The sequence below is a fragment of the Acinonyx jubatus genome, chromosome E2, assembly GCF_027475565.1.
Source record: "Acinonyx jubatus isolate Ajub_Pintada_27869175 chromosome E2, VMU_Ajub_asm_v1.0, whole genome shotgun sequence".
Classification (NCBI taxonomy): domain Eukaryota; kingdom Metazoa; phylum Chordata; class Mammalia; order Carnivora; family Felidae; genus Acinonyx; species Acinonyx jubatus.
The window spans coordinates 49,085,914-49,107,165 of record NC_069396.1 but is presented as its reverse complement, the minus strand read 5'-3'; the positions used below and the strand labels follow the sequence as shown (position 1 = coordinate 49,107,165).

At 40.6% G+C, this 21,252-nt stretch overlaps 1 protein-coding gene across 2 annotated transcripts in view; it reads left to right on the top strand.

Annotated features, from left to right (window-relative positions):
• The window catches only part of ZNF235 (zinc finger protein 235), a 38,838-nt gene extending 17,814 nt beyond the window's left edge, over nt 1-21,024 (top strand). Inside the window, exon 5 of one of the 2 annotated variants that reach the window (XM_027037732.2) lies at nt 12,854-21,024. In XM_027037732.2, the coding sequence (XP_026893533.1) occupies nt 12,854-14,790 (1,937 nt within the window). In that variant the 3' untranslated portion in view covers nt 14,791-21,024. The remainder of the gene's footprint in view (nt 1-12,853) is intronic. The other variant, XM_053209889.1, reaches the window with a different exon arrangement.
• Nucleotides 21,025-21,252: the final 228 nt, after the last annotated feature.

The window sequence follows — 21,252 nt, the reverse complement described above, 5'->3', positions numbered from 1 at the left end:
CCACGTGCAGGCACACACACAGCCTTCCCCTGTCAACATTTGATACTAGAGTGGTACTTTTGTTGCAGTCGATGAACCCACCGGGATACATCATCATCGCCCAGTGTCTATACTTCAGCGTTTGCTCTTGCCGTTGTGCATTGTAGGAGTTTGTACAAATTTGTAGTGGTATGTATCTACCATTACGGTATGATCCAGAACAGATACGTATGATCCAGAACAGATTGCCTTAAAATTCTCCGTGCTCTACCTGTTAATTCCCCCTCCCCTCTAAACACTGTCAACTAGTGATCCTTTTGTCTCCATAGATTTGCCTTTCCCAGGATGTCAGGTGGAATCTTAGAGCTTTCAGCTGTTTCAGATTCACTTCTTTCACTTAGCAATGTGCATTTAAAGTTCCCTCAGGGCTTGATAGCTCTGTTCTTTTTAGCACTGGACGATAGTCCATTGTCTGGATGTACCACAGTTTATTCATCCATTCAGCTTGATGGCTTCCAAGTTTTGACAATTATGATTAAAGCTGCCGCAAACATCTGTGTGATGATTTTTGTGTGGACATACGTTTTCCACTCATCTGGTAAGTGCCAAGGTGCACTATTTACTTTTGTGGCTTTATAAGAAACTGCCAGACTATCTTCCAAAGTGGCCATACCATTTTGCATTTTCAGCAGCAGTGAATTGCGGCTTCCAGTTAGATACTCACCAGCAGTGGTGTCGACCTTTGGGATTTGGGCCATCCTAATAGATGTAGTGGTATCTCATTTTGATCTGCAGTTCACTAAGGACATGTGATGTTGAACACCTTTTCGGAGGCCTGTTTGCTATTAGTATATTTTCTTCGGTGATGTGTCTGTTCAGGGCTTTTGTCCATATTTTAAACACAATGTTTTCTTATTGTTGGCTTTGACGAGTTCCTTTGCCACATCTATTTTTTACAAATATTTTCTCCCTGACTCCCCATATTCTCTTGACGCGGCTTGCACAGAGCAGAAACTTCATTTAGGAGTTTGCTAGTTTTGCGTTTACATTAAGGTCTATGCTTTGAGTTCATGTTTACGAAAAGCTTAAACTCTCCATATGGATTTTTTTTTTTCGCATGTGAATGTCCAGTTGTTCTAGCACTGACTGTCTTTGCTTCATTGTATTGCCTTTACCCCGTTGTCAAAGATCGGCTGATTATATTTGCTTGAGCCCTATTTCTCACGTCTTTATTCCACTCCATTGGTCCATCTCTTCTGTCGCCAATTCTACACCATCTTGAATACTGCAGCTCTATAGAATAGGTCTAGGTGTTGCCTAACGCGTCTTCCAACCTTGTAATTCTCCTTCAATACTGTGTTGGCTCTTCTGGGTCTTTTGCGTTTCCGTAGAAACTTTTAAATCCATTTGTCGATATCCACCAGATGTCTCGCCGGGATTTTGATCGGGATTGTGAAGGACTGACATCTTGACAGTCTTGGGGCTTTTTATCCCTGAACATAGACTCTTAGGGGGTCTACGATAATGCTATCGTAATTTCCAATTCCACTTGTCCATTGCTTGTGTATAAGGGAGCAATATACTTTTCTGTATCAATTTTGGGTTCTGCATCCTTGCTATAATTGTTTATTAGTTCCAGGAGGTTTTTTGATTGATTCTTTGGGGGTTTCTACATAGACAATCACATCATCACATCATCCACCAACAACGTTTTATTTCTTCCTTTGCAATCTGTACCCATTTGCGTTAGCTGGGACTTACAGTACAGTGTTGAAAAGGAGTGCTAAGAGGTTCCTGATTTTAGCGGGAAGGTTTTATGTGTCTCACAAAGATACTAGTTAGATGTCCTTTCTCCAGTTGAGGAATTTCTTCTATATTCCTGGTTTGCTTGAGAGTTTTTATTATAAACAAGTATTGGATTTTATCAAATGCTTTTTCTCTGTATCTTTTGATAGTCTTATGTGATTTTTCTGTAGTTTTTTCATGTAATGGATTAATTTTCCAGGGTTGAACCTTTCTTACATGCCTAGTATGCTTGACCACAGCATCTAATTCTTTTTATGCATTGTTGCATTTGACTTGCTAATATTTTTGGAGGATCTTTGGCGTTGATGAAATATATCAGTCTGTAGTTTTCCTGTAATATCTTTGTCTGATTTTGGTATTAAGGTAACGATGGCCTCATAGAATGAGCGAGGAAATATTCTCATTGCTTTTGTCGTCTGGAAGCTATTGTAAAGAAGTAATATAATGCCTTTCTTAAATGTTTGGTAGAATTCACAAGTGAACACATCTGGGCCTGGTGCTGCTTCAAAAGATTAATGATTCAGCTTCCTTAATAGATACAGGCCTAGGGCCCCTGGGTGGCTCAGTCAGTTAAGTGTCTGACTCTTGGTTTGGGCTCAGGTCATGATCTCACAGTTGCTGAGATTGAGCCCTGCATCAGGCTCTGTGCTGGCAGTGTGGAGCCTGGTTGGGATTCTCTCTCTGCCCCTCTCCTGTTCGTGCACGCTCTCGGACTCTCTTTCTCTCAAAAAAAGTAAACTTTAAAAAAATACAGATGTAGGCCTATTCAGATTGTTTCTTCTTGTATGAGTTTTAGCAGATTGTGTCTTTCAAAGAATTGTTCCATTTCATCTAGATTATTAACTTTGTGGGCCTGGAGTTATTCATGGTATCCATTTGTTATTCCTTTCGTGTCCATAGTATCTGTATTGATGTCTCCTTTTTCTTTCCATTTTATGGAGCTATAATTGACATACAGCACCGTAAAATTTTAAGGTATACATCATAATGACTTGACTTAATATTACAAAATGATTACCATAGTAAGTTTAGTTAAAATCCATTACCTGTTAGAGGTTTTTTAAAAATGGGGTTTTTTTCCCTTGTGATGAAAACTTTTAGGGTTTATGCTTTTAGCAACCTTCAGATAGGTCACATAAGCAGTGTTAACAATGTTCACCGTTCCATCGCCAGTACTTATTTACCTTATCATTGGAACTTTGAGCCTTCTGGTCCCTTTCATCCAGTCCCTCCATCCCTGGTAACCACAAATTCGATCTCTTCCTCTGAGTTGTTTTTACATCTACCTACAAGAGAGATCATACGGTATTTGTCTTTGCCTGACTTATTTCACTTAGCATAATGCCCTTGAGGTCCGTCTGTGTTGTCATAATGGCAAGATTTCATTCTTTTTTATGGCTGAATAATAATCCTCCCCCCCTTATACACGACCCGGTTTCTTTATGCATTCATCCATCGATGGACCCTTGTTTCCACATATTCGCTATTGTAAATGCTGCTGCAGTGAACATGGTGCAGATCTCTCCGACAGGCTGATTTTGTTTTCTTCAGATATATGCCCAGAACTGGAATTGCGAGGTCCTGTGGTAGTTCTGTTTTAGATGTTTTGAGGACCCTCCTTACTGTTTTCTATACTGGCTGCGCCAGTTTACAATCCCAACAACAGTGCACAAGGATTCCCTTTCCTCCACATCCTCACTTCTTATCTCTCGTCTTTTTGATGCCAGGAATTCTAACGGGCATGACGTCGTATCTGCTTGTGGTTTTGATTTGCATTTCACTAGCGATGAGCGATACTGGACATCTTTTCACGTATAGGTTTCTCCTGCTCTCTGAACGTAGAGGGTTCCTATGAAGTCTTCTGTGAGCCAAAAAGGCTTAAAGAAGCAATTACCAGGACGCCTGGGTGGCTCGGTTGGTTGGGCATCCGACTCTTGATTTTGACTCAGGTTATGATGTCACAGTTGTGAGATCAAGCCCCGCATCCGGCTCTGTACTGAGCGTGGAGCCTGCTTAAGATCCTTTTTCTCCCTCTCCCTTTGCCGCTCCCTCTGCTCACGTGCTCCCTCCCTCTCTCTCTCTCTCTCTCTCTCAAAAAAAAAAAAAAAATAGCAGTTACCAGTCATTTATATGGAACATTTTTGACTGTTTTGACTGTTCCCAGACCCAGAAATTCCTCTCTCAGGCTTTCTGCTACCTAGGACACATCTTGCTCGTGGGTGCACAGATGAAGCACAGGTGCTCCCAGCCACGGTTAAGGCTATAGTGGCTTCAGCACTGAGATGCTGCCTTCAGTTCCGGAGCTTAGCCGTTGGCCCCTTGGGGCGCGCGCTGCCTCTGTCACGGCTCACCGCAAAACGAAAGCTAAATGCTATTTTCACTTTTCACCTTTTCTCATAAAAGTGAAAACGCTCTTCGGATTTCTTGTGGTTTAGCAAATGACAGGACTCACGTACGTTCTTTGTAAAATTAAGCGGTGTAACACGCACTTTCAAAAAGCAGGTGGTGCCTTGGGGCGCCCGGGTTGCTCAGTCGATTGAGCGTCCGCCTTGGGCTCAGGTCACGATCTCCCAGTTCGTGAGTTCAAGCCCCGCGTCGGGCTCTGTGCTGACAGCTCAGAGCCTGGAGCCTGCTTCGGGTTCTGTGCCTCCCTCTGTCTCTGCCCCTTCCCTGCTCATGCTCTCTCTCTGTCTCTCAAAAATGAGTAAAGTTAAAAAAAAAAAAAAAGTGGTGCCTCTAACTGTTGGCTATTTGAGTACAGGTGTACCTCTCTCCAGGTGGGTTTTTATGCTCCTAGTATTTGTGTGGTTTTTACAAATTGAAGGTTTGTAGCAACCCTGCATCAAGTCTGTTAGCACTGTGTCTCTTTTTTATTATTTTTAAAAGCTTTTTAATGTTTATTTTGAGAGAGCGCATGAGAGCGTGCAAACGGGGGGAGAGTTCAGAGAGAGAGAGGGAGCAAGAGAATCCCAAGCAGGCCCAGCACAGAGCCCGATGTGTGGCTTGATCCACACATCCCAAGACCGAGAGCTCAGGACCTGAGCCGAAACCAAGAGTCCCGATGCTTAACTGACTGAGCCACCGGGCACCCCAGCGCTATTTTTCCAACAGCCTTTACTCACTTCATTTCTCTGTGTCATATTTTGGTAATTCTCACAATATTTCAAACTTTGTCATGATTATGCCTTATTCCTCATCTTTGGAGGGAAGTGTTTCATCTGATTTTAGAATGTTAAGTCAACCTGTCATTCTTGAAACAATCACCAGCTCATGATTTTGTGCCCTTTTTATACATTGTTGTGTTTATTTGACCTAACTTTGTAACTGCGATCCTGAAAGATACTGGTCTGTAGTTGTCTTTTCTTGTAATGTCTGTGTCTGATTTTGGTGTCAGGGTGATGTTGGCCGGATAAAGTACATTAGGAAGTAGTCAGTCTTAAACACTTTGCTGGAAGAGTTTGTATGTCATTAGTATTATTTCTTCCTTAAAGGTTTGGTAAACTTTCTACATGAAGCCACGTGGGCTCTGAGTTTTCTTTGTAGAAAGGTTTTAAAATATGAATTTATTTCATTTCTTTGATACAGGGCTATTCAGATATCTTCTTAGATCAGCCTTGTTTTCTCTTTCAAGAAATTTGTCCTATTTCACTTTAATTTTTTAATTTATTGGCATAAAGTTTATAATATTCTCTTTTAAAAAAATTCATGTTTATTTTTGAGAGAGAGAGAGGGAGACACAGCATCTGAAGCAGACTCCAGGCTCCGAGCTGTCAGCACAGAGCCTGCCATGGGGCTCAAACTCTGACCATGAGATCGGGACCTGAGCCAAAGTCAAGACGCTTAACTGACTGAGCCTCCCAGGTGCCCCTCTTGCCTTTTAATTGTGTGTAGAATCTGTGTACCAATCTGATAGTCTGCTTTCATTTAATTTTGGTATGTACCGAGAAGCGAATTTGCTGGATGACCTTGGGTATTGGTAGGTTTTTGGAACCTGTTTCTGTGGTGGCTGCATTGTTTTACGTTCCCACCAACAGCACTCGGGATTCCAGTTTCTCCTCATCCTGACCAGTACTTTGTTTTCTGGCTTCTTTTGCTTCCATATAGTTGCCTTACAGTGTTACTTTAGTTTAGGGTGTGCAACATAGTGGTTCAATTTCTCTGTACCTTATGCCGGGCTCACCACAAGTGTAACCTCCGTCTGTCAACCCACAACACCATTATGATATTGTTGGCTGTGTTCCCTGTGCTGTGCCTTTTATTCCCATGACTTACTCATTCCATAACTGGAAGCCTAGATCTCCCACTCCCCTTCACCCATTTTGCCCAACCCCCTACCCCCTCCTCTCTGGCAACCATCAGTTTGTTCTCTATGTTTAAGGGCTGATTCTACTTTTTATTTTTTAGATTCCACATATGATGGAAATCATATGGTGTTTGCCTTTCTCAGTTTGACTTATTTCACTCAGCCTAATACCCTCTCTGTCCATCCATGTTGTTGCAGATGGCACAATCTCATCCTTCTTTATGCCTGCATAATATTCCACTGTGTATATACCCATTTTCCTTATCTCGTTATCTATTGATGGACACTTAGGTTGCTTCCATACCATGGCTATTATAAATAAGGCTGCAGTAAACCTGGGGGGGGCATATACCTTTTCAAATTAGTGTTTTCATGTTCTTTAGGTAAACACCCCATAGTGGAATTATTGGGTGATATTTCTGTTTTTAATTTTTTGAGGAACCTCCATACTGTTTTCCATAGTGGCTGCACCAGTTTACATTCATTCTGGGTTTATTTGTTAGGTTTGTTTTTCTGATAGTGCCCATCCTGGTGGGTGTGAGGTGGTACCCTGTTGTGGTTTTCATTTGCATTTCCCTAACAGTCAGTGATGAGCATCTTTTTATGAGCCTATTGGCCATGTGTTTATCATCTCTGCAGAAATATGTGTTCACGTATTTTGCCAATTTTGGGGGGTTTGTGTTGTTTTATAGGAGATACTTATACACTCTTTATATTAATCCCTTATCAGAAACATGATTTGGAAATATTTTCTCCCATTCCTGGGTTGCCTTTTCACTCCAGTATTTGCGTCCTTTGATTTGTGGAAGTTTTTTATTTTGATACAGTCTCGTGTATCTCTTTTTACTTTTCCTGCTCATGCTTTGAGCAAGTAATCACATGATCCCATAACAGGAAGCTTTTCCCCTTTTTTCTTCTAAGAGTTTTACAGTTTTAGCTGTTTAGGGCTTCGGTGCATTTTGAATTGGTTTTTGAAAGATGTAAGGTAAGAGCCCAACTTGATTCTTTTGCAACGACATGGGGATTTCCTAGCACCACCTGTTGGAAAGATGTCCTTTCCCTGTTGAGTGGTCTTGGAACCCTTGCTGAAATCCTTTTGACCATATATATGAGTGTTGATTTCTAGGTTTCCTATTTTATTCTGTTGGTCTCTATATTTGTCTTTGTAATTGATTTTTATTTCATATCATTCATTGTTAGTGCATAGAAATAAAATCTCACAAAAATTAGTTGTGTCTGCAACTTGGCTGAATTTGCTTATTGCTTCTTAAGCATTTTCTTTGTGGAATCTTAAGGGTTTTCCACAAATAAAATCATAATATGTGTCAACATTTTTACTTCTTTCCAATTTGGGTGCCTTTTTTTCTTGCCTCATTTCTCTGACTCAGACATTCAGTACTGTGTTTAATAGACATGGCAAAAGCAGGCATCCTTACCTTGTTCCTGCTGATGGAGGGAAAGTTTCCAGTCTTCCACCATTGAATATGATGTTTGCCGTGAGCTTTTCACATATGGCCTTTATTTTGTTGAGATATTCTCCTTTTATTCCTGGTTTGATAAGTGTTTTTATCATGCAAGTTTATTCAGTTTTGTCCGTTGCTCTTACTGAATTGAGATGATCATGTATTCTTTTCTTCATTGTGTTGTGGTATATTACATTGGTTGATTTTCTATGTTGAACCGTCTTTGCGTTGTAAGAATAATTCTCCCTTGGTCATGGTGTATAAGCCTTTTATTTTGCTATTGAATTCTGTTTTGTTGAGGATGTTTGCATCAGTGTTCATCAGGGATATTGGCACTTAGGTTTTCTTTTCCTTTAGTATCTCTGTCTGGCTTTGGAATCAGGGTAATGCTTGCCTTCTAGAATGAATTTGGGGCTGTTCCCTACATGTTAATTCTTCTTTAAATATTTGGTTGAATTTTCCAATGGAGCCATCTGGTTCTAAGCTTTCCCGTGTTCATTCTTCTTTGTAATTACTTTTGTAGTTTAGATTTCTGTTCATGATTCTGTCGTGGTAGTTTGAGGGTTTCTGGGCATTTGTCCATTTCATCTAGGTTATTTTTTTACATATACTCTTTCATAGTATTCTTTTAAAGTCCTTTATATTTCTATAAAATCATTTGTAATACCCCCTCTTTCTCTTGATTTTGGTAAATGTATTAGCAAAGGTATGTGGTCATGGTCCTGGACTTTTCCTTGTTGAAAAGTTTATTGTTACTGATTTGATCTCCTTACTAGTTACAGGTCCATCAGATGTTGTGTTTTTCTCATTTAGTAATGGTAGGCGTTTTCCTAGGAATTTACCCATTTCATTTAGCTTATCCAATTTGCTTGCCTACAAATATTCATAGCTTTTTCTTAGAGTCCTTTTATTTCTATAGGGCCAGTAAGATTGTCCCACTTTCATTTCTGATTCTAGCTGAGTCTTCTACTTTTCTTAGTTAATGAAGCTAAACCTTTGTCCATTTTGATCTTTTTTGAAGACCAACTCTCTAATTTTTCTCTCTTTATTGTTTCCTTCTTTCTGTTAGCTGTGAGTTTAGTTTGATCTTTTTCCAGTTCTTTAAGTTGTAAAGTTAAGATTTCTTTTTTAATGTATGCATTTGTAGCTATGATTTTCTCTTCTAGCACTGCTTTACCTACAGATCTCATCAGTTTTGATATGCTGTGTTTTTGTTTTCATTTGTCTCTAGGTATTTTCTTATTTCCCTTTTGATTTCTTCTTTGATCTATTTTATGTTAATTTCTACTTAGTTGTGGGTTTTCCTGTTTTCCGCTATTGTCTGGTTTTCTTGCATTGTGACTGGAAAAGCAGTTTGTATGACTTAACATAGGCCCCGCTGATGTATAATTATAATGTTCTAGTCTTCTGTCTCCTTATTGGTGATCTTTTCAGTTGTTTTGTCCATTATTAAAAGTGTGTATTGAAGCCTCCTAATGTTATTGCGGAGCTATTTCTTTTGATTCTCAGTGTTTGCCTCCTATTTAAGAGCTCTGATGTTTGGTGCATGTGTGTTTGTAATTGTTAGGTCTTCTTAGTGTGTTAATACTTTTATCATTTTACAGTGACTTGTAATCATTTTTTACTTAAAGTCTTTTTTTTTTTTTTCCTGTTATTAGTATAGCCATCCCTGCTCTCTTTTGGTTACTCTTTTGGCCTGGAATATCTTGTTTCATCCTTTGACTTTTTACCTGTGCACATCCTTAGATTTCAGGCGAGTCTGTTACAGGCAGCATATAGTTGGGTCGTGTGTTCTGAAGCCATTCTGTCAAGCTGTCTTTCGATAGGGTATTTTTTTTTTTAAACGTTTTTTTATTTATTTCTGAGACAGAGCATGAACAGGGGAGGGTCAGAGAGAGGGAGACACAGAATCCGAAACAGGCTCCAGGCTCTGAGCCGTCAGCACAGAGCCCGACGCGGGGCTCGAACTCACGGACCGCAAGACCATGACCCGAGCCGAAGTCGGCCGCCCAACCGACTGAGCCACCCAGGCGCCCCTCGATAGGGGATTTTAATCTTCATGTCTTACAGCTTTGTTTGTTGTTCATTTCCTTCCCTACTCTTTTTGTGTTATTTGTAGTTGATGCATTTTGATTCTTTTTTTGGGTGTACGTTCTTTAGGACGTTTATGTAAACACCATGGTAACCACAAAAAAAAAAATACCTAGGGGCTCCTGGGTGGCTCAGGTCATGATCTCACAGTCCGTGGGTTCGAGCCCCACGTTGGGCTCTGTGCTGACAGCTCAGAGCCTGCTTCAGAATCTGTGTCTCCCTCTCTCTGACCCTCCCCTGTTCATGCTCTGTCTCAAAAATAAACATTAAAAAAATTTTTTTTAAATACCTAAAGTTATTAAAACAATCTATTTTAAACTGCTGCTAAGAGCTTAACTTCAACCACGTACAAAAACACTTTTTACAACTTCTACCTCCCCTTAATATTGCTACCAAAAAGTATATTGTGTACCCATAGGATTTTAAAGACAGTAGCAGAATTAAAAGTGAAGTTAGGAACCGAAATTATACAGGTTTTGTCTTTTAAATGTTTATTTTGAGAGAAAGATTGCCAGTGGAGGAAGGGCAGAGGGAAAGGAGAGAGAGCCCCATGACTGTGAGGTCATGACCTGAGCTGAAGTCAAGAGTCGGATGCTTAACCCTCTGAGCCACCCAGGCACCCCTAAAATTATACAGGTTTTTAAATGCCTCCACATATTACCTTTAGCAGAGAACTTCATTTCTTTCTAACTTGCAAATATTGTCCAGTACCCTTCCAAACACTCTTTTAGTGTTTCTTGTAGGTCAAGTCTAATGGAAATGAACTCCCACAGATTTTGTTCGTCTTGGAACGTCTGTTTCTCCTACATTTTTGAAAGACAGTTTTACTGGAAATATGTTCAGTTGTCTGATTTTTTCCCTTCATTAATTTACATATATCATCCTACTGTCTTCTGACCTGCTAGGTTTTTGTTGAGAAATCCGCTCGTGATCTTATGGAGGATCCCTTCTATGTGACAGACTGCCCTCTGCTTGCTCCTTTCTAGATATTTGACTTTGCACCGTTTGGTTTTAGTGTATTTTAATGTGGGTCTTTTGGAGTTTATCCTGTGGAAGTTTTGGAGTTTCTGGACACTATTACTTCAAATTAGTTCTCTACCCCCTTTTCATATCCTCTGGGACTCATACAGTTCATCCCCTTGTCAGCTTGAAGTCCCTTCAGCCCTGTTCATTTTTTCCTTTTGCTTTTTCAACTTGATGATTTCCTGTGACCTGGCTTCCAAGTTCATGGATTCTTCTGCCTGTTCAAGGCTGCTGTTGAACTCTCAGTGAAGTTTCCAGTTTTGTTACTGCATTGTTCAGGTTCAGAATTGTGTTCAGGTGTCATTTTCGTGATTTTATGTCGTTATCTTGTCATGTCCGTATTTCTTAGTTTTTTGAGCATATTTAAAGTCTTTGTCAAGTAAATTAGAGTCCTGTTTCTGCAGGTTTGGTTTTTTAGAGATACTTACTCTCCTTTGCATGAGCTGAGTTTCTTTGTTTGCCTTGTGATCTTTTGTTGAAAATTAAGCCTGTGGGGTCGGGGGACAGCCACCTCTCTATGGACTGGCTGTGTGCAGAGGAAGACCTTCATTAGCTTGACATTTTTCTGGGGTGCATCTTCCCTGGACCCTGGTCTGTTCCATCATTCCTTCCCATCCCTCACCACCCCCGCATGTGTGGCTGCTTTTGGACATGTTGATTTTTCCCACCTCTGCTTTTTTTCAGGACCTCAGGTTTTGATTATATTCCTCTGCCTGATCATTTCTTCCCCCCAGGTGCCCACAGGTCTGCAAACTCCATCACAGAACCGTGCCCCTCTTCCCACCAGTGCTCAGGCAGCAGCAGCCCCCAAATCAGTCAGAACATCGCCAGCACGTTCTGCTCTTTGCTTCCTGAGAGAGGAACCAGGAACCCGGTGGCCTCCTCCCAACCTCCCCACACACTCACCAGGAGGGGGTGGGGCGAGCAAAACCTCTGGGAAGTTTTGCAGTTTCCGGTACAGCTTTTATTTGGCTGAATGTTATCTTGGTTGCTGCTGCTTCTTAACTGGTTTTCCAAGTTCTCACAAAGTCATTTTTGTCTGTGGTGTTTTACTTGTCGTTCCTGGATGGGAGCAGGGCTGGACCTTCCCACTCTGCCCTCCTGCTTATGTCACTTGCTCCTTTGGCCCTCTGAGTATATTTTGGACAGTCCTAAAGACTCTGGCATTGGCGTTACCCATCGTGGACAGTTCATTTCTGCCATTTTATTTTATTCTCTCCAATCTAGGCCGTATTTTTCCTGGGGGTTTTGTATGCTTTAATTTTTTTGTTGTTGCAAATTGGGCATTAGAAAAAACATCTTTTGAGACCAGCTCTTGTCCAGGGAAGGTCTTCACTAATGTGCAGGGTGCGTTCTGAACCCTGGGGTCTCCCCAGGCATATTCTGAGCATGTGTCTTGCCTGAACCTATGTGTGTGGTTTTCAATTCCTTCATATACAAAGACTCCCAGAGACGGTCTCCCTAACTTTTTGAGGACAGAGCTGTTCTCTTGTAGGCCTTCATACAGAATCTCTGTTCCCAGCCTTCTGCAGGTCTCTAGTCCCCCAGCAGACCCCAGATGGGTTGGACTATCACAAAGTCTGCTCTGTCCAGTTTGAAATAGGGAATTGGGCTCCTGGATCCTTCAGACATCACCTTACCATAAGCAAAACTGCCAGTACGTTTACAAGTAGCTGCGTACGGAGAATGCCCAAATGATCCCCAAGGAAAGACGCATGCTTAGAGAAGGGGCTCCTGGGTGGCTCAGGTGGTTGAGCATCTGACTTCAGCTCAGGTCATGATCTCACAGCTTGTGGGTTCAAGCCCCACGTCAGGCTCTGTGCTGACAGCTCAGAGCCTGGAGCCTGCTTCAGAGTCTGTGTTTCCCTCTGCACCCCACACCTGTGCACGCATGCTCTCTCGCTCTCTCTCTCTCTCAAAAATAAATAAATAAAAGACCTGAGAAGACCTTAAGCCCTCACTCTGGGCTGATCCCAAATTTCCTTCCCTTTTAAATGTGTGGGTTTTTTTCCACTGGATATTCTATTGTTTGCTGTAGACCTTTGTTTTTCAGATATTTTAGCTAGTCTCTTTTTTTTTTTAATAAAAATGTTTCCTTTGCGGAACAAGGGCTTGGAGCTTCTTAATTCACCACCTTGCTGATGTCAGTCTCTCTGTCCCTGATTCTTTATTCTCTTTATCCCTTCAGGAGGCAGGAATCAAAACGAGAAGGAGACTCTTCACGAAGCAGGAGTAAGGTGCCTTTCATTGGGAGAGTTTTCATGTTGGCAAATCAAGAGACATATCGTGAGCAAATTCACCAAAGATCAAGACTCCAAGATAAATATTCAAGGAAAGAGTTCTGAGTTCCCCGAACAGTGTGATTCCCCCTGTCAAGTGGGAGCAGGAATATGTATTCAGGCTTCCGTGGAAGACAGCTGTATAATCAACCTTATAGAGGATCATTCCAGTATTCTTGAAAATCAAGAATTTCTGGCTGGGAGAGTTCAGAATTCTTGGAGTAAAATATATCTCAGCGAAACACAGAATTACCAGAGAAGTTGTAAGCAGACTCAGATGAAAAACCAATTGTGTATATTTGCTCCATACGTTAACATCTTTAGTTGTATCTCACACCACAATGATGGCGATAAACCTCACAACGAAGACTGCGGTAAAGACATCTTAAAGGTGTCCCCTCTGGTCCAGCAGACCTACCACTGTCGTCAGTGTGAGAAAGCATTCAACGATGGCCCCAGTCTTGAACTTCATCAGCAGGTACACTCGAGAAAGAAGTCCTCCGAGTACAGTGCACACGAGAAGGACGCCCGCTATAGCTCAGCTCTGCCCATTCCACAAAGTGTTTACACAGGAAAAAAACGCTATTGGTGTCACGAGTGTGGGAAGGGTTTCAGCCAGAGCTCAAACCTGCAGACTCATCAGAGAGTGCACACAGGGGAGAAGCCCTATTCGTGCCTTGAGTGTGGGAAGAGCTTTAACCAGACCTCCCATCTTTACGCCCATTTGCCTATTCACACAGGAGAGAAGCCCTACAGATGTGAAAGTTGTGGGAAGGGCTTCAGTCGTAGCACAGATCTTAACATTCACTGCAGAGTCCACACTGGAGAGAAACCTTACAAATGTGAGGTGTGCGGGAAGGGCTTCACCCAGAGATCACATCTGCAGGCCCACGAGAGAATCCACACCGGAGAGAAACCATATAAGTGTGGAGACTGTGGTAAACGCTTTAGTTGTAGCTCAAATCTCCATACCCACCAGAGAGTCCACACGGAAGAGAAACCGTATAAGTGTGATGAGTGTGGAAAGTGCTTCAGCTTGAGCTTTAACCTTCACAGCCATCAACGGGTCCACACGGGAGAGAAACCATATAAATGCGAAGAGTGTGGGAAGGGTTTTAGTTCAGCCTCAAGTTTCCAGAGCCATCAAAGGGTTCACACGGGGGAGAAACCATTTCGCTGCAACGTGTGTGGTAAAGGCTTCAGTCAGAGTTCCTATTTTCAAGCCCATCAGAGAGTCCACACTGGAGAAAAACCATACAAATGTGAGGTGTGTGGGAAGCGCTTCAATTGGAGCTTGAATCTTCACAATCATCAGAGGGTCCACACAGGAGAGAAACCTTATAAATGTGAAGAGTGTGGAAAGGGCTTCAGTCAGGCCTCCAATCTTCAAGCTCATCAGAGTGTCCACACTGGGGAGAAACCATTCAAGTGTGATGCGTGCCAGAAGCGATTCAGTCAGGCCTCCCATCTTCAAGCCCATCAGAGAGTCCACACGGGAGAGAAGCCATATAAATGCGATACATGTGGCAAGGCCTTCAGCCAGAGGTCAAATCTTCAAGTCCATCAGATCATTCACACTGGAGAGAAACCGTTTAAATGTGAGGAGTGTGGGAAAGAATTTAGTTGGAGTGCTGGGCTCAGTGCTCATCAGAGGGTCCACACAGGAGAGAAACCTTATACATGTCAGCAGTGTGGTAAAGGCTTCAGTCAGGCCTCCCATTTTCACACACATCAGAGGGTCCACACTGGAGAAAGGCCATACATATGTGATGTCTGTTGTAAAGGCTTCAGCCAGAGATCACATCTTGTGTACCATCAGAGAGTCCACACTGGAGGAAATCTGTAGAAATGTGAGGTGTGGGGGGTGGCCTTCGGTCAGAGTTCACATCTTCATCTCCATTGGAAAATCGGCGCTAGTAATTGTAGAACGGTTCCTTCAGAACTCAGAAGCCTCAAGGAATCTTCACATGCAAGCAGCTCTGTGAAGTGCTCTCTTTTAAGGACAGCTGGGTGCTGAATTCTTTGCGAATCGGATTTCACAGACGAGAGAAAACCTTTTCCATAAATACGGCCAGTGTTTGTGCCAGCATTCTGAATGTCCCAATTTTTCGAGATGCAACATAAAAGCACTTCAAAATTCACCCCAGTCTACCCAGGAAAAAGGCCTTATAAATGAAGATTAGGGGCAGGACTTTAACAAAAGTATAGTGATGGACAAGTAAAATTAATGTCAGTGGCAGTGTAACCTCCGTGTAGGGAGGGATGTTTTTCACTACTTTATCTCTACTGTGTAGAAAAGTGCGCTTGGCTCATAAGAGATGCCCAGCAATTACCGGACAAAGTGGAGAAAATCTATCATTAGGACAGATACAGTAAAACCTTGGTTTTATGTGTGCCATACATGAGCATAATTCATTCCAGAAACATGCTTAATCCAAAGCAGTTGTATACCTAAGCCAATTTCGTCATAAGAAATAACTCGGATGATTTGTTCCACAACCCAGAAATATTCGGATAAAAATGATTACAATACTGTAATATAATATAAAATCATAAAATATAAGGAAAAATAAATTAACCTGCACTTACCTTTGAAAACCTTAGTGGCTGGTGTGAGGGAGACAAGAGAAAGGAGGGTTACTGTGTAGGATGACGGTCACTGTCACTAACGGAATCACTGCTATCTATTGGTTCAATGGACTCTTCTTCTGCACAGGGCCCTTGTATGTGGTCGCACGGATGTTGGCTACAGTACAGTATTAATAAACTCTTGTCATATACTGTATTTAATGTAACTGGCAAGAAGGCAGCAGAGGAAAGGGTCTCAATCTGTAGGCAGCCTGACCTAGAATGAAGCAAAGCCTTCTTAAGCTTACTCTTGTATGGAAAAGCAAAGGACTGTCCATAGGTGCTTTGAAGTGACAAAAATACACTAGTGCCTGTTGTGGGTACCTTCCAACGTTCTGAAAAATCACTGATTTCTGCCGAACACCACAGCCTGAGACTGAGCATCTGAGCATGTGAATCCTTCAGTGAGAGAGAGAGAACCATTGGCTCACTTGTGATCACGTGACATTGGGCGTCACATACGACTCGTATTGCAAGACATCCCTCGTCTATCAAGTTAAAACATATTAGAAATGTTTGCCTGTCTTGTGGAACATTTGCAGAACAAGATACTCGCAGTCCAAGGTTTTACTGTATTTGAAAATTCTACTCCCCTACCCTGAATTCATAATAACATACTTCAAAGGAATCCTGCAAGTAGCCTTAATGAGATTAATTTCAGGAGATACTCAAGTACAGAAAATTACATAATACTGCCATCCATAATAATGCAAATTGGGATGGCACTGGTGAATGGCCCCCATCCCCAATCTGGCCCTGGTTCTTTGTAGTGTGTCAGCCCTGTTGTACAGTGTAATATTTAATGTTATTAATTTGTATTTTATAGACTGAAAAATACTGTTTTTAAGCAATCTAATAACATGATACAATTTATATGCTTGGGAATTTTGGACCCTAATCCATTAAGGTAGATTTCACTGTTAACTCTTTAAAAGTGTTGAGTAGTTACTAATGACAAAAAGTTTTTTAGTAAACTTGAATTGTTAAGAATTGGTTTCTTCTCCTTTTTCCATTTAGGCTTAGGTCAGCTTGCCTTCTCTGTGCATAAGTCCCCCATCCAGACCTCTGTAGGCAGGGGCTTTAGCAGATTTCAAGTACATTAATTTTGTCACACCCCGCCCCCCACCAAAGGGAGTGTGGAGCAAGAAACCTGTTGAATTTTATTGAAATTTCATTAAATGTAACAATTTAGATGGATTACCATTTGCACAGCATTCAGTGCCTCTTGTTAGGAGCGAACACCATTAGCTGGTCAATATATATCATAATACCCTTTGACCTGGCAATCATAGCACTAGAGGCTTTGCTTAAAAGATTATAGGAAAAGTGGGAGTGGACACAGGATGCTTATACTTAATTTTATAAAAAAAAAAAATGCTTAGCAAAATATTGGAGTAAATATGTTCTAATGATATACAACTGCAAAAAAAAGATAACGACCTTGATCTATAATGGCAGGTAGAGAACCATCTTTCCTGAGAAAACTAGGTTAGCGCCCTCCCAGTATGTGTGGACCAACAAATATGTATACCTACAGATGTGCTTATGGATGGCTTTATCTCACCATATGTCACGGGAACCTGTTTACAGAGATGCATGAAAGGATGTTCATTGTTTCATTATTGGTTATAGCACAGTTTGCATTCATCAGGTGGGTTGACAAAACAGTTTATGGTTTATCTATTCAGTGCAATACTATGCAAAATCACATGAAAAATAAACTTATGGTTACTAACACTGGTAAATACCCAGGATATGCAAATAAGAGTGGCCAGAGTTTTGTAGGAGATAGATGCATGTCAATCTGTTATGTCCCCTTTAAAAGTAATCAGATCATATTCATACCTCTAGATATACTGTGCTATGTATGTGGAATATTCTCATGTATACGTATGATACAATTACCTTTAAAAGGGGGGTATTAGAGTAAAATTTTAACTTGTTTTGAGAGCATTTTAAAGCCTTTATTTTCAGCGTATTCTAAACATTCAGAAAAGATGCAAGAACAGAATTCCCATATATCCTTAGGTTATCCACTGTGATTACAGACCAACCAGATCATTCAACTGTATAATACCTGAGTTGAGAGGACCCACACAGCTTTGGTTCCTTGGGCATGTCTTTCCATCTCTGTGGTCGCAGAGCCACTTCATACTGACTGGACACTACGTGGAGCCTCAGAGTATCCTAACAAAAATCAGCAGAAGTACTATGGCCTCGTCTAATCTACCCTCAGAAGTTACAGTGTTAATTCGAGGAGGCAGTTACAAAAACCCATCCAGGATCAAAAAGAGAGGGAGCACGGACTCCACCTTTTGATAAGAGGAGCGTCAAGGAATTTGCAAACGTGTCTTAAGATTACCATACTTGGTTATAATGTTTTCTAATCTACAGCGTATTCAAATTCCACAGTTGTCCCATAATATGTTTATAACAGTTTTTTTTTTTTTTTTTCTCTATTCCAGGATCTAATCTTAAGACAGGTCATTATGTTGTCCTGTTCCTTTAATCTTTAAATCTGGATCAGCTCCACGGTATTTCTCTTTCATGAAATCAGTACCTCTGAAAAGTATGGGCTATTTTGTAGACTATCCCTAAATTTTGGTGTGATTTCTCATGACTAGATTCAAAGCAGTGTGGCAAGCATGTTCCATGAATGACACATACTTCTCAGTGCATTAAACCAGGAAACATATTTATCAGTGATCCTAGTTTTGATCATTTGAATAAACTGACAACTTCAAGGTTTCTCCACTGTAAAATTGTTTTGCCTTTGATATTAATAACTAGTTTGTGGGGAGATTTTTGTGTAACAACTACCTTATTACAATCTTTCACCTGCTAGTTTTATTGTTGATATCTTTGGTCTGAATCAGTTATTACTGCGATGATTGCAAAGCGATGGCTTTCTTGCTCCGTCATTCCTCCTGTATTTAGCAATTGGCATTCCATCATTACAGGAGCTTTCCCTTCTCCCCTGTGTCTCTTTTCTATCTGTATGTATCATCAATATGAACACTTGATTTCTGGTCTAATAGCATTTTGGGTTTATCTTGTATACTGCCTGCTGCAGCCACAGATTCTACAAAGACCTGATTCCTTTGAGTGGAATGGTACTTAGAAACCAAGATCTGCGTGCTATGTGTTATCATTATTGGGGTATCAGTCCTTCCTGTATATGTATGTATGTGAAAAATGAAGATACCTTCAACTTCAAATAAGTATGTCTAGTCTGTCCCTATTCCATATTAACTTCTTTTGCAATAGTCGGAAATCAGTTCCCATGATCATCAATCTGTTTACTGATTATTCAATCCTTTAATACACAGCAAGTAGTTTTGAGTTGCTAAACAATAGCATTGTGGGGGTAACTGGGTAGCTCGGTCAGTTGAGCATCCAACTCTTGATTTCAGTTCAGGTCATGATCCTACGGTCATGGGGTCATGCCCTGCATGAGGCTCTAAGCTGAGCGTGGAGCCTGCTTAAGATTCTCTCTCTCTGTCCTTCTCCCCCACTCGTGTGTGCTCTCTCTCAAAAAATAAATAAAACAATAGCATTGCAAAAAATAAACCTGGCTGTGTTCAGGACTTTACAAGAATTTTTCTCTTTAAACCAAGTATATAAAGTACTTTAAAAGTAACTTTGTCTATTTCTTTTTTGTTTCCATTCAATCTAGTTATATTATTCATTTGAAATAAAGTTAGATTCTTTTCTTTAATGTTTATATTCCCTTTCAAGCTCTCCGTATCTTGTGATTTACAAAAATTGGTAAATGAATTAAGTTCTGATGAAACTCTAGTTCCATAAGTACCCTAATATGTTTTTATTTGTATTGATTTCCTTCTATTTAGACATATGGTTAGACATATTTATTAAAGTTTTTTATTTGCCTCCTTAGAAATATACAATAAGTACTTTTCATTTTTTCATGAAATTAATCTTTATATTATATATTCCTTTGTGTAGATAGGCCACAGGAATGGGGAGGTTAAAATGCATGGTGGAAATTGGGTGGATTCACAGAAGTTTGGTGGTTTACAAATGGTCAAGTCTTTGTATTTTCTTTATATTTGAAATAATCCAGGATTAAAATAAAAAATATGTGTGTATATTTATGTACACATATAAATATAAATCTATACATCAATATATGAAAAGAGAACTAGTGAGTATAGACTTTTAGGGTCAGAGAAAGTTTACCAAACTCTGCAGTTGATGTGCAGTTGTAGTTGCTCTGAGACTTGGACAATTTACTGGAAAAAAGCTGCCTGTTGATGAGGCATTCTTAATAACTACCATGAAACTTCAATGAAGAAAGTTGTCCCCGACCAAGGATTCTAACTCTTCCAAATTGTCTCTTTTCTCTCACATTCCTTGTACTAGTTACTAGACTTGGACATGGGGTAGGTATCTGTTGTTCATTTTCCCTTCCAAACCATTATCTCCATCTCCCCTCTGCCCATTAATTTGCACAAACTACCCACTGTTCCTTCATGCAGCTATCAACCAATCTTCATTCTTCTTGTCCCTTGATTTTATCTCCAGAACGAGTCCTGTTACCCTGCCACTACTCTTGTCACACTACTTGAAGATTATTATATCCACTTCCAAAAACCTGGACTCTCAGTTCTTTGACTGCTGTGCCACCAATGGTCTTGTCTTCCACATCACCTCAGCCCCTGACTCCAATGGTAACATCTTACTTACAAGAAAGTAACCAGAAACCCTCTATAATCTCAAACATTCCAATCCAATCACCAACTGTCATTTTACCAGCCTATATCCTCTTTATTCTCATTTTAATAACTTTTAGAACTCACAAGGACCTAAAATTCATCACTCCTACTCGCTTTCACTCTCCCACCTTAATTTCCCCTATGTGTGGAAAGAAGATCAGACTTCCCTTAAATCCCAATGCCCAAAACTGTGTCTCATGTCAATCTCTAACAGCAAGGAATACTTCAAGAGTGTTTATGTTTCCCAGTCTATAGAAAGGCAGGGAAGAGGAAACTGGGTTAGGAATATATGCTAGATGAAGCAATCTACAGTTTGTGGTCCAAATAGGCTGTGACTTAAGTGTGTTTTTGCACACTAGATCCAACCCCAATTTATTATCTTTCACGTAAGAGTCATATTGCAGTTCTAGTGAGAATAAGGCTATTATAGTAATAATGCCAACACTCAGGATTTTTACAAAATAATTTCAGGGGTGCCTGGGTGGCTCAGTTGGTTTAACATCCAACTCAATTTTGGCTCAGGTCATGATCTCACAGTTCATGGGATCAAGCCCCACATCAAGCTTGTGCTGAAAATGCAGAGCCTGCTTGGTATTCTCTCCTCCTCTCTGCCCCTCCCCTGCTCGTGCTCTCAAATAAACTTAAAAAAAAAATTTAAGACTTTGGAGATTGATCAGTTGCTATAATTAGTTATCTGTGCAACATCTCATGAATTACCGTGATGTAGTTGGAAAACACTGCTTTAGAGGTGAACTGCTTAGTGTGTAAATATATGTAAACAAGTAACCATATATGAAGTATAAGAATGAGAGAAGCATTTTAAATCTGCTGACCAAATGGTCCCTGTTGCACCAAACTCCAGCAGATGACAAGTATAAATTCTAGACCAAATAGTACAAGAAAAACTATCCAAAGGCATTTGAGAGTGAACAAAAGGCACGCAG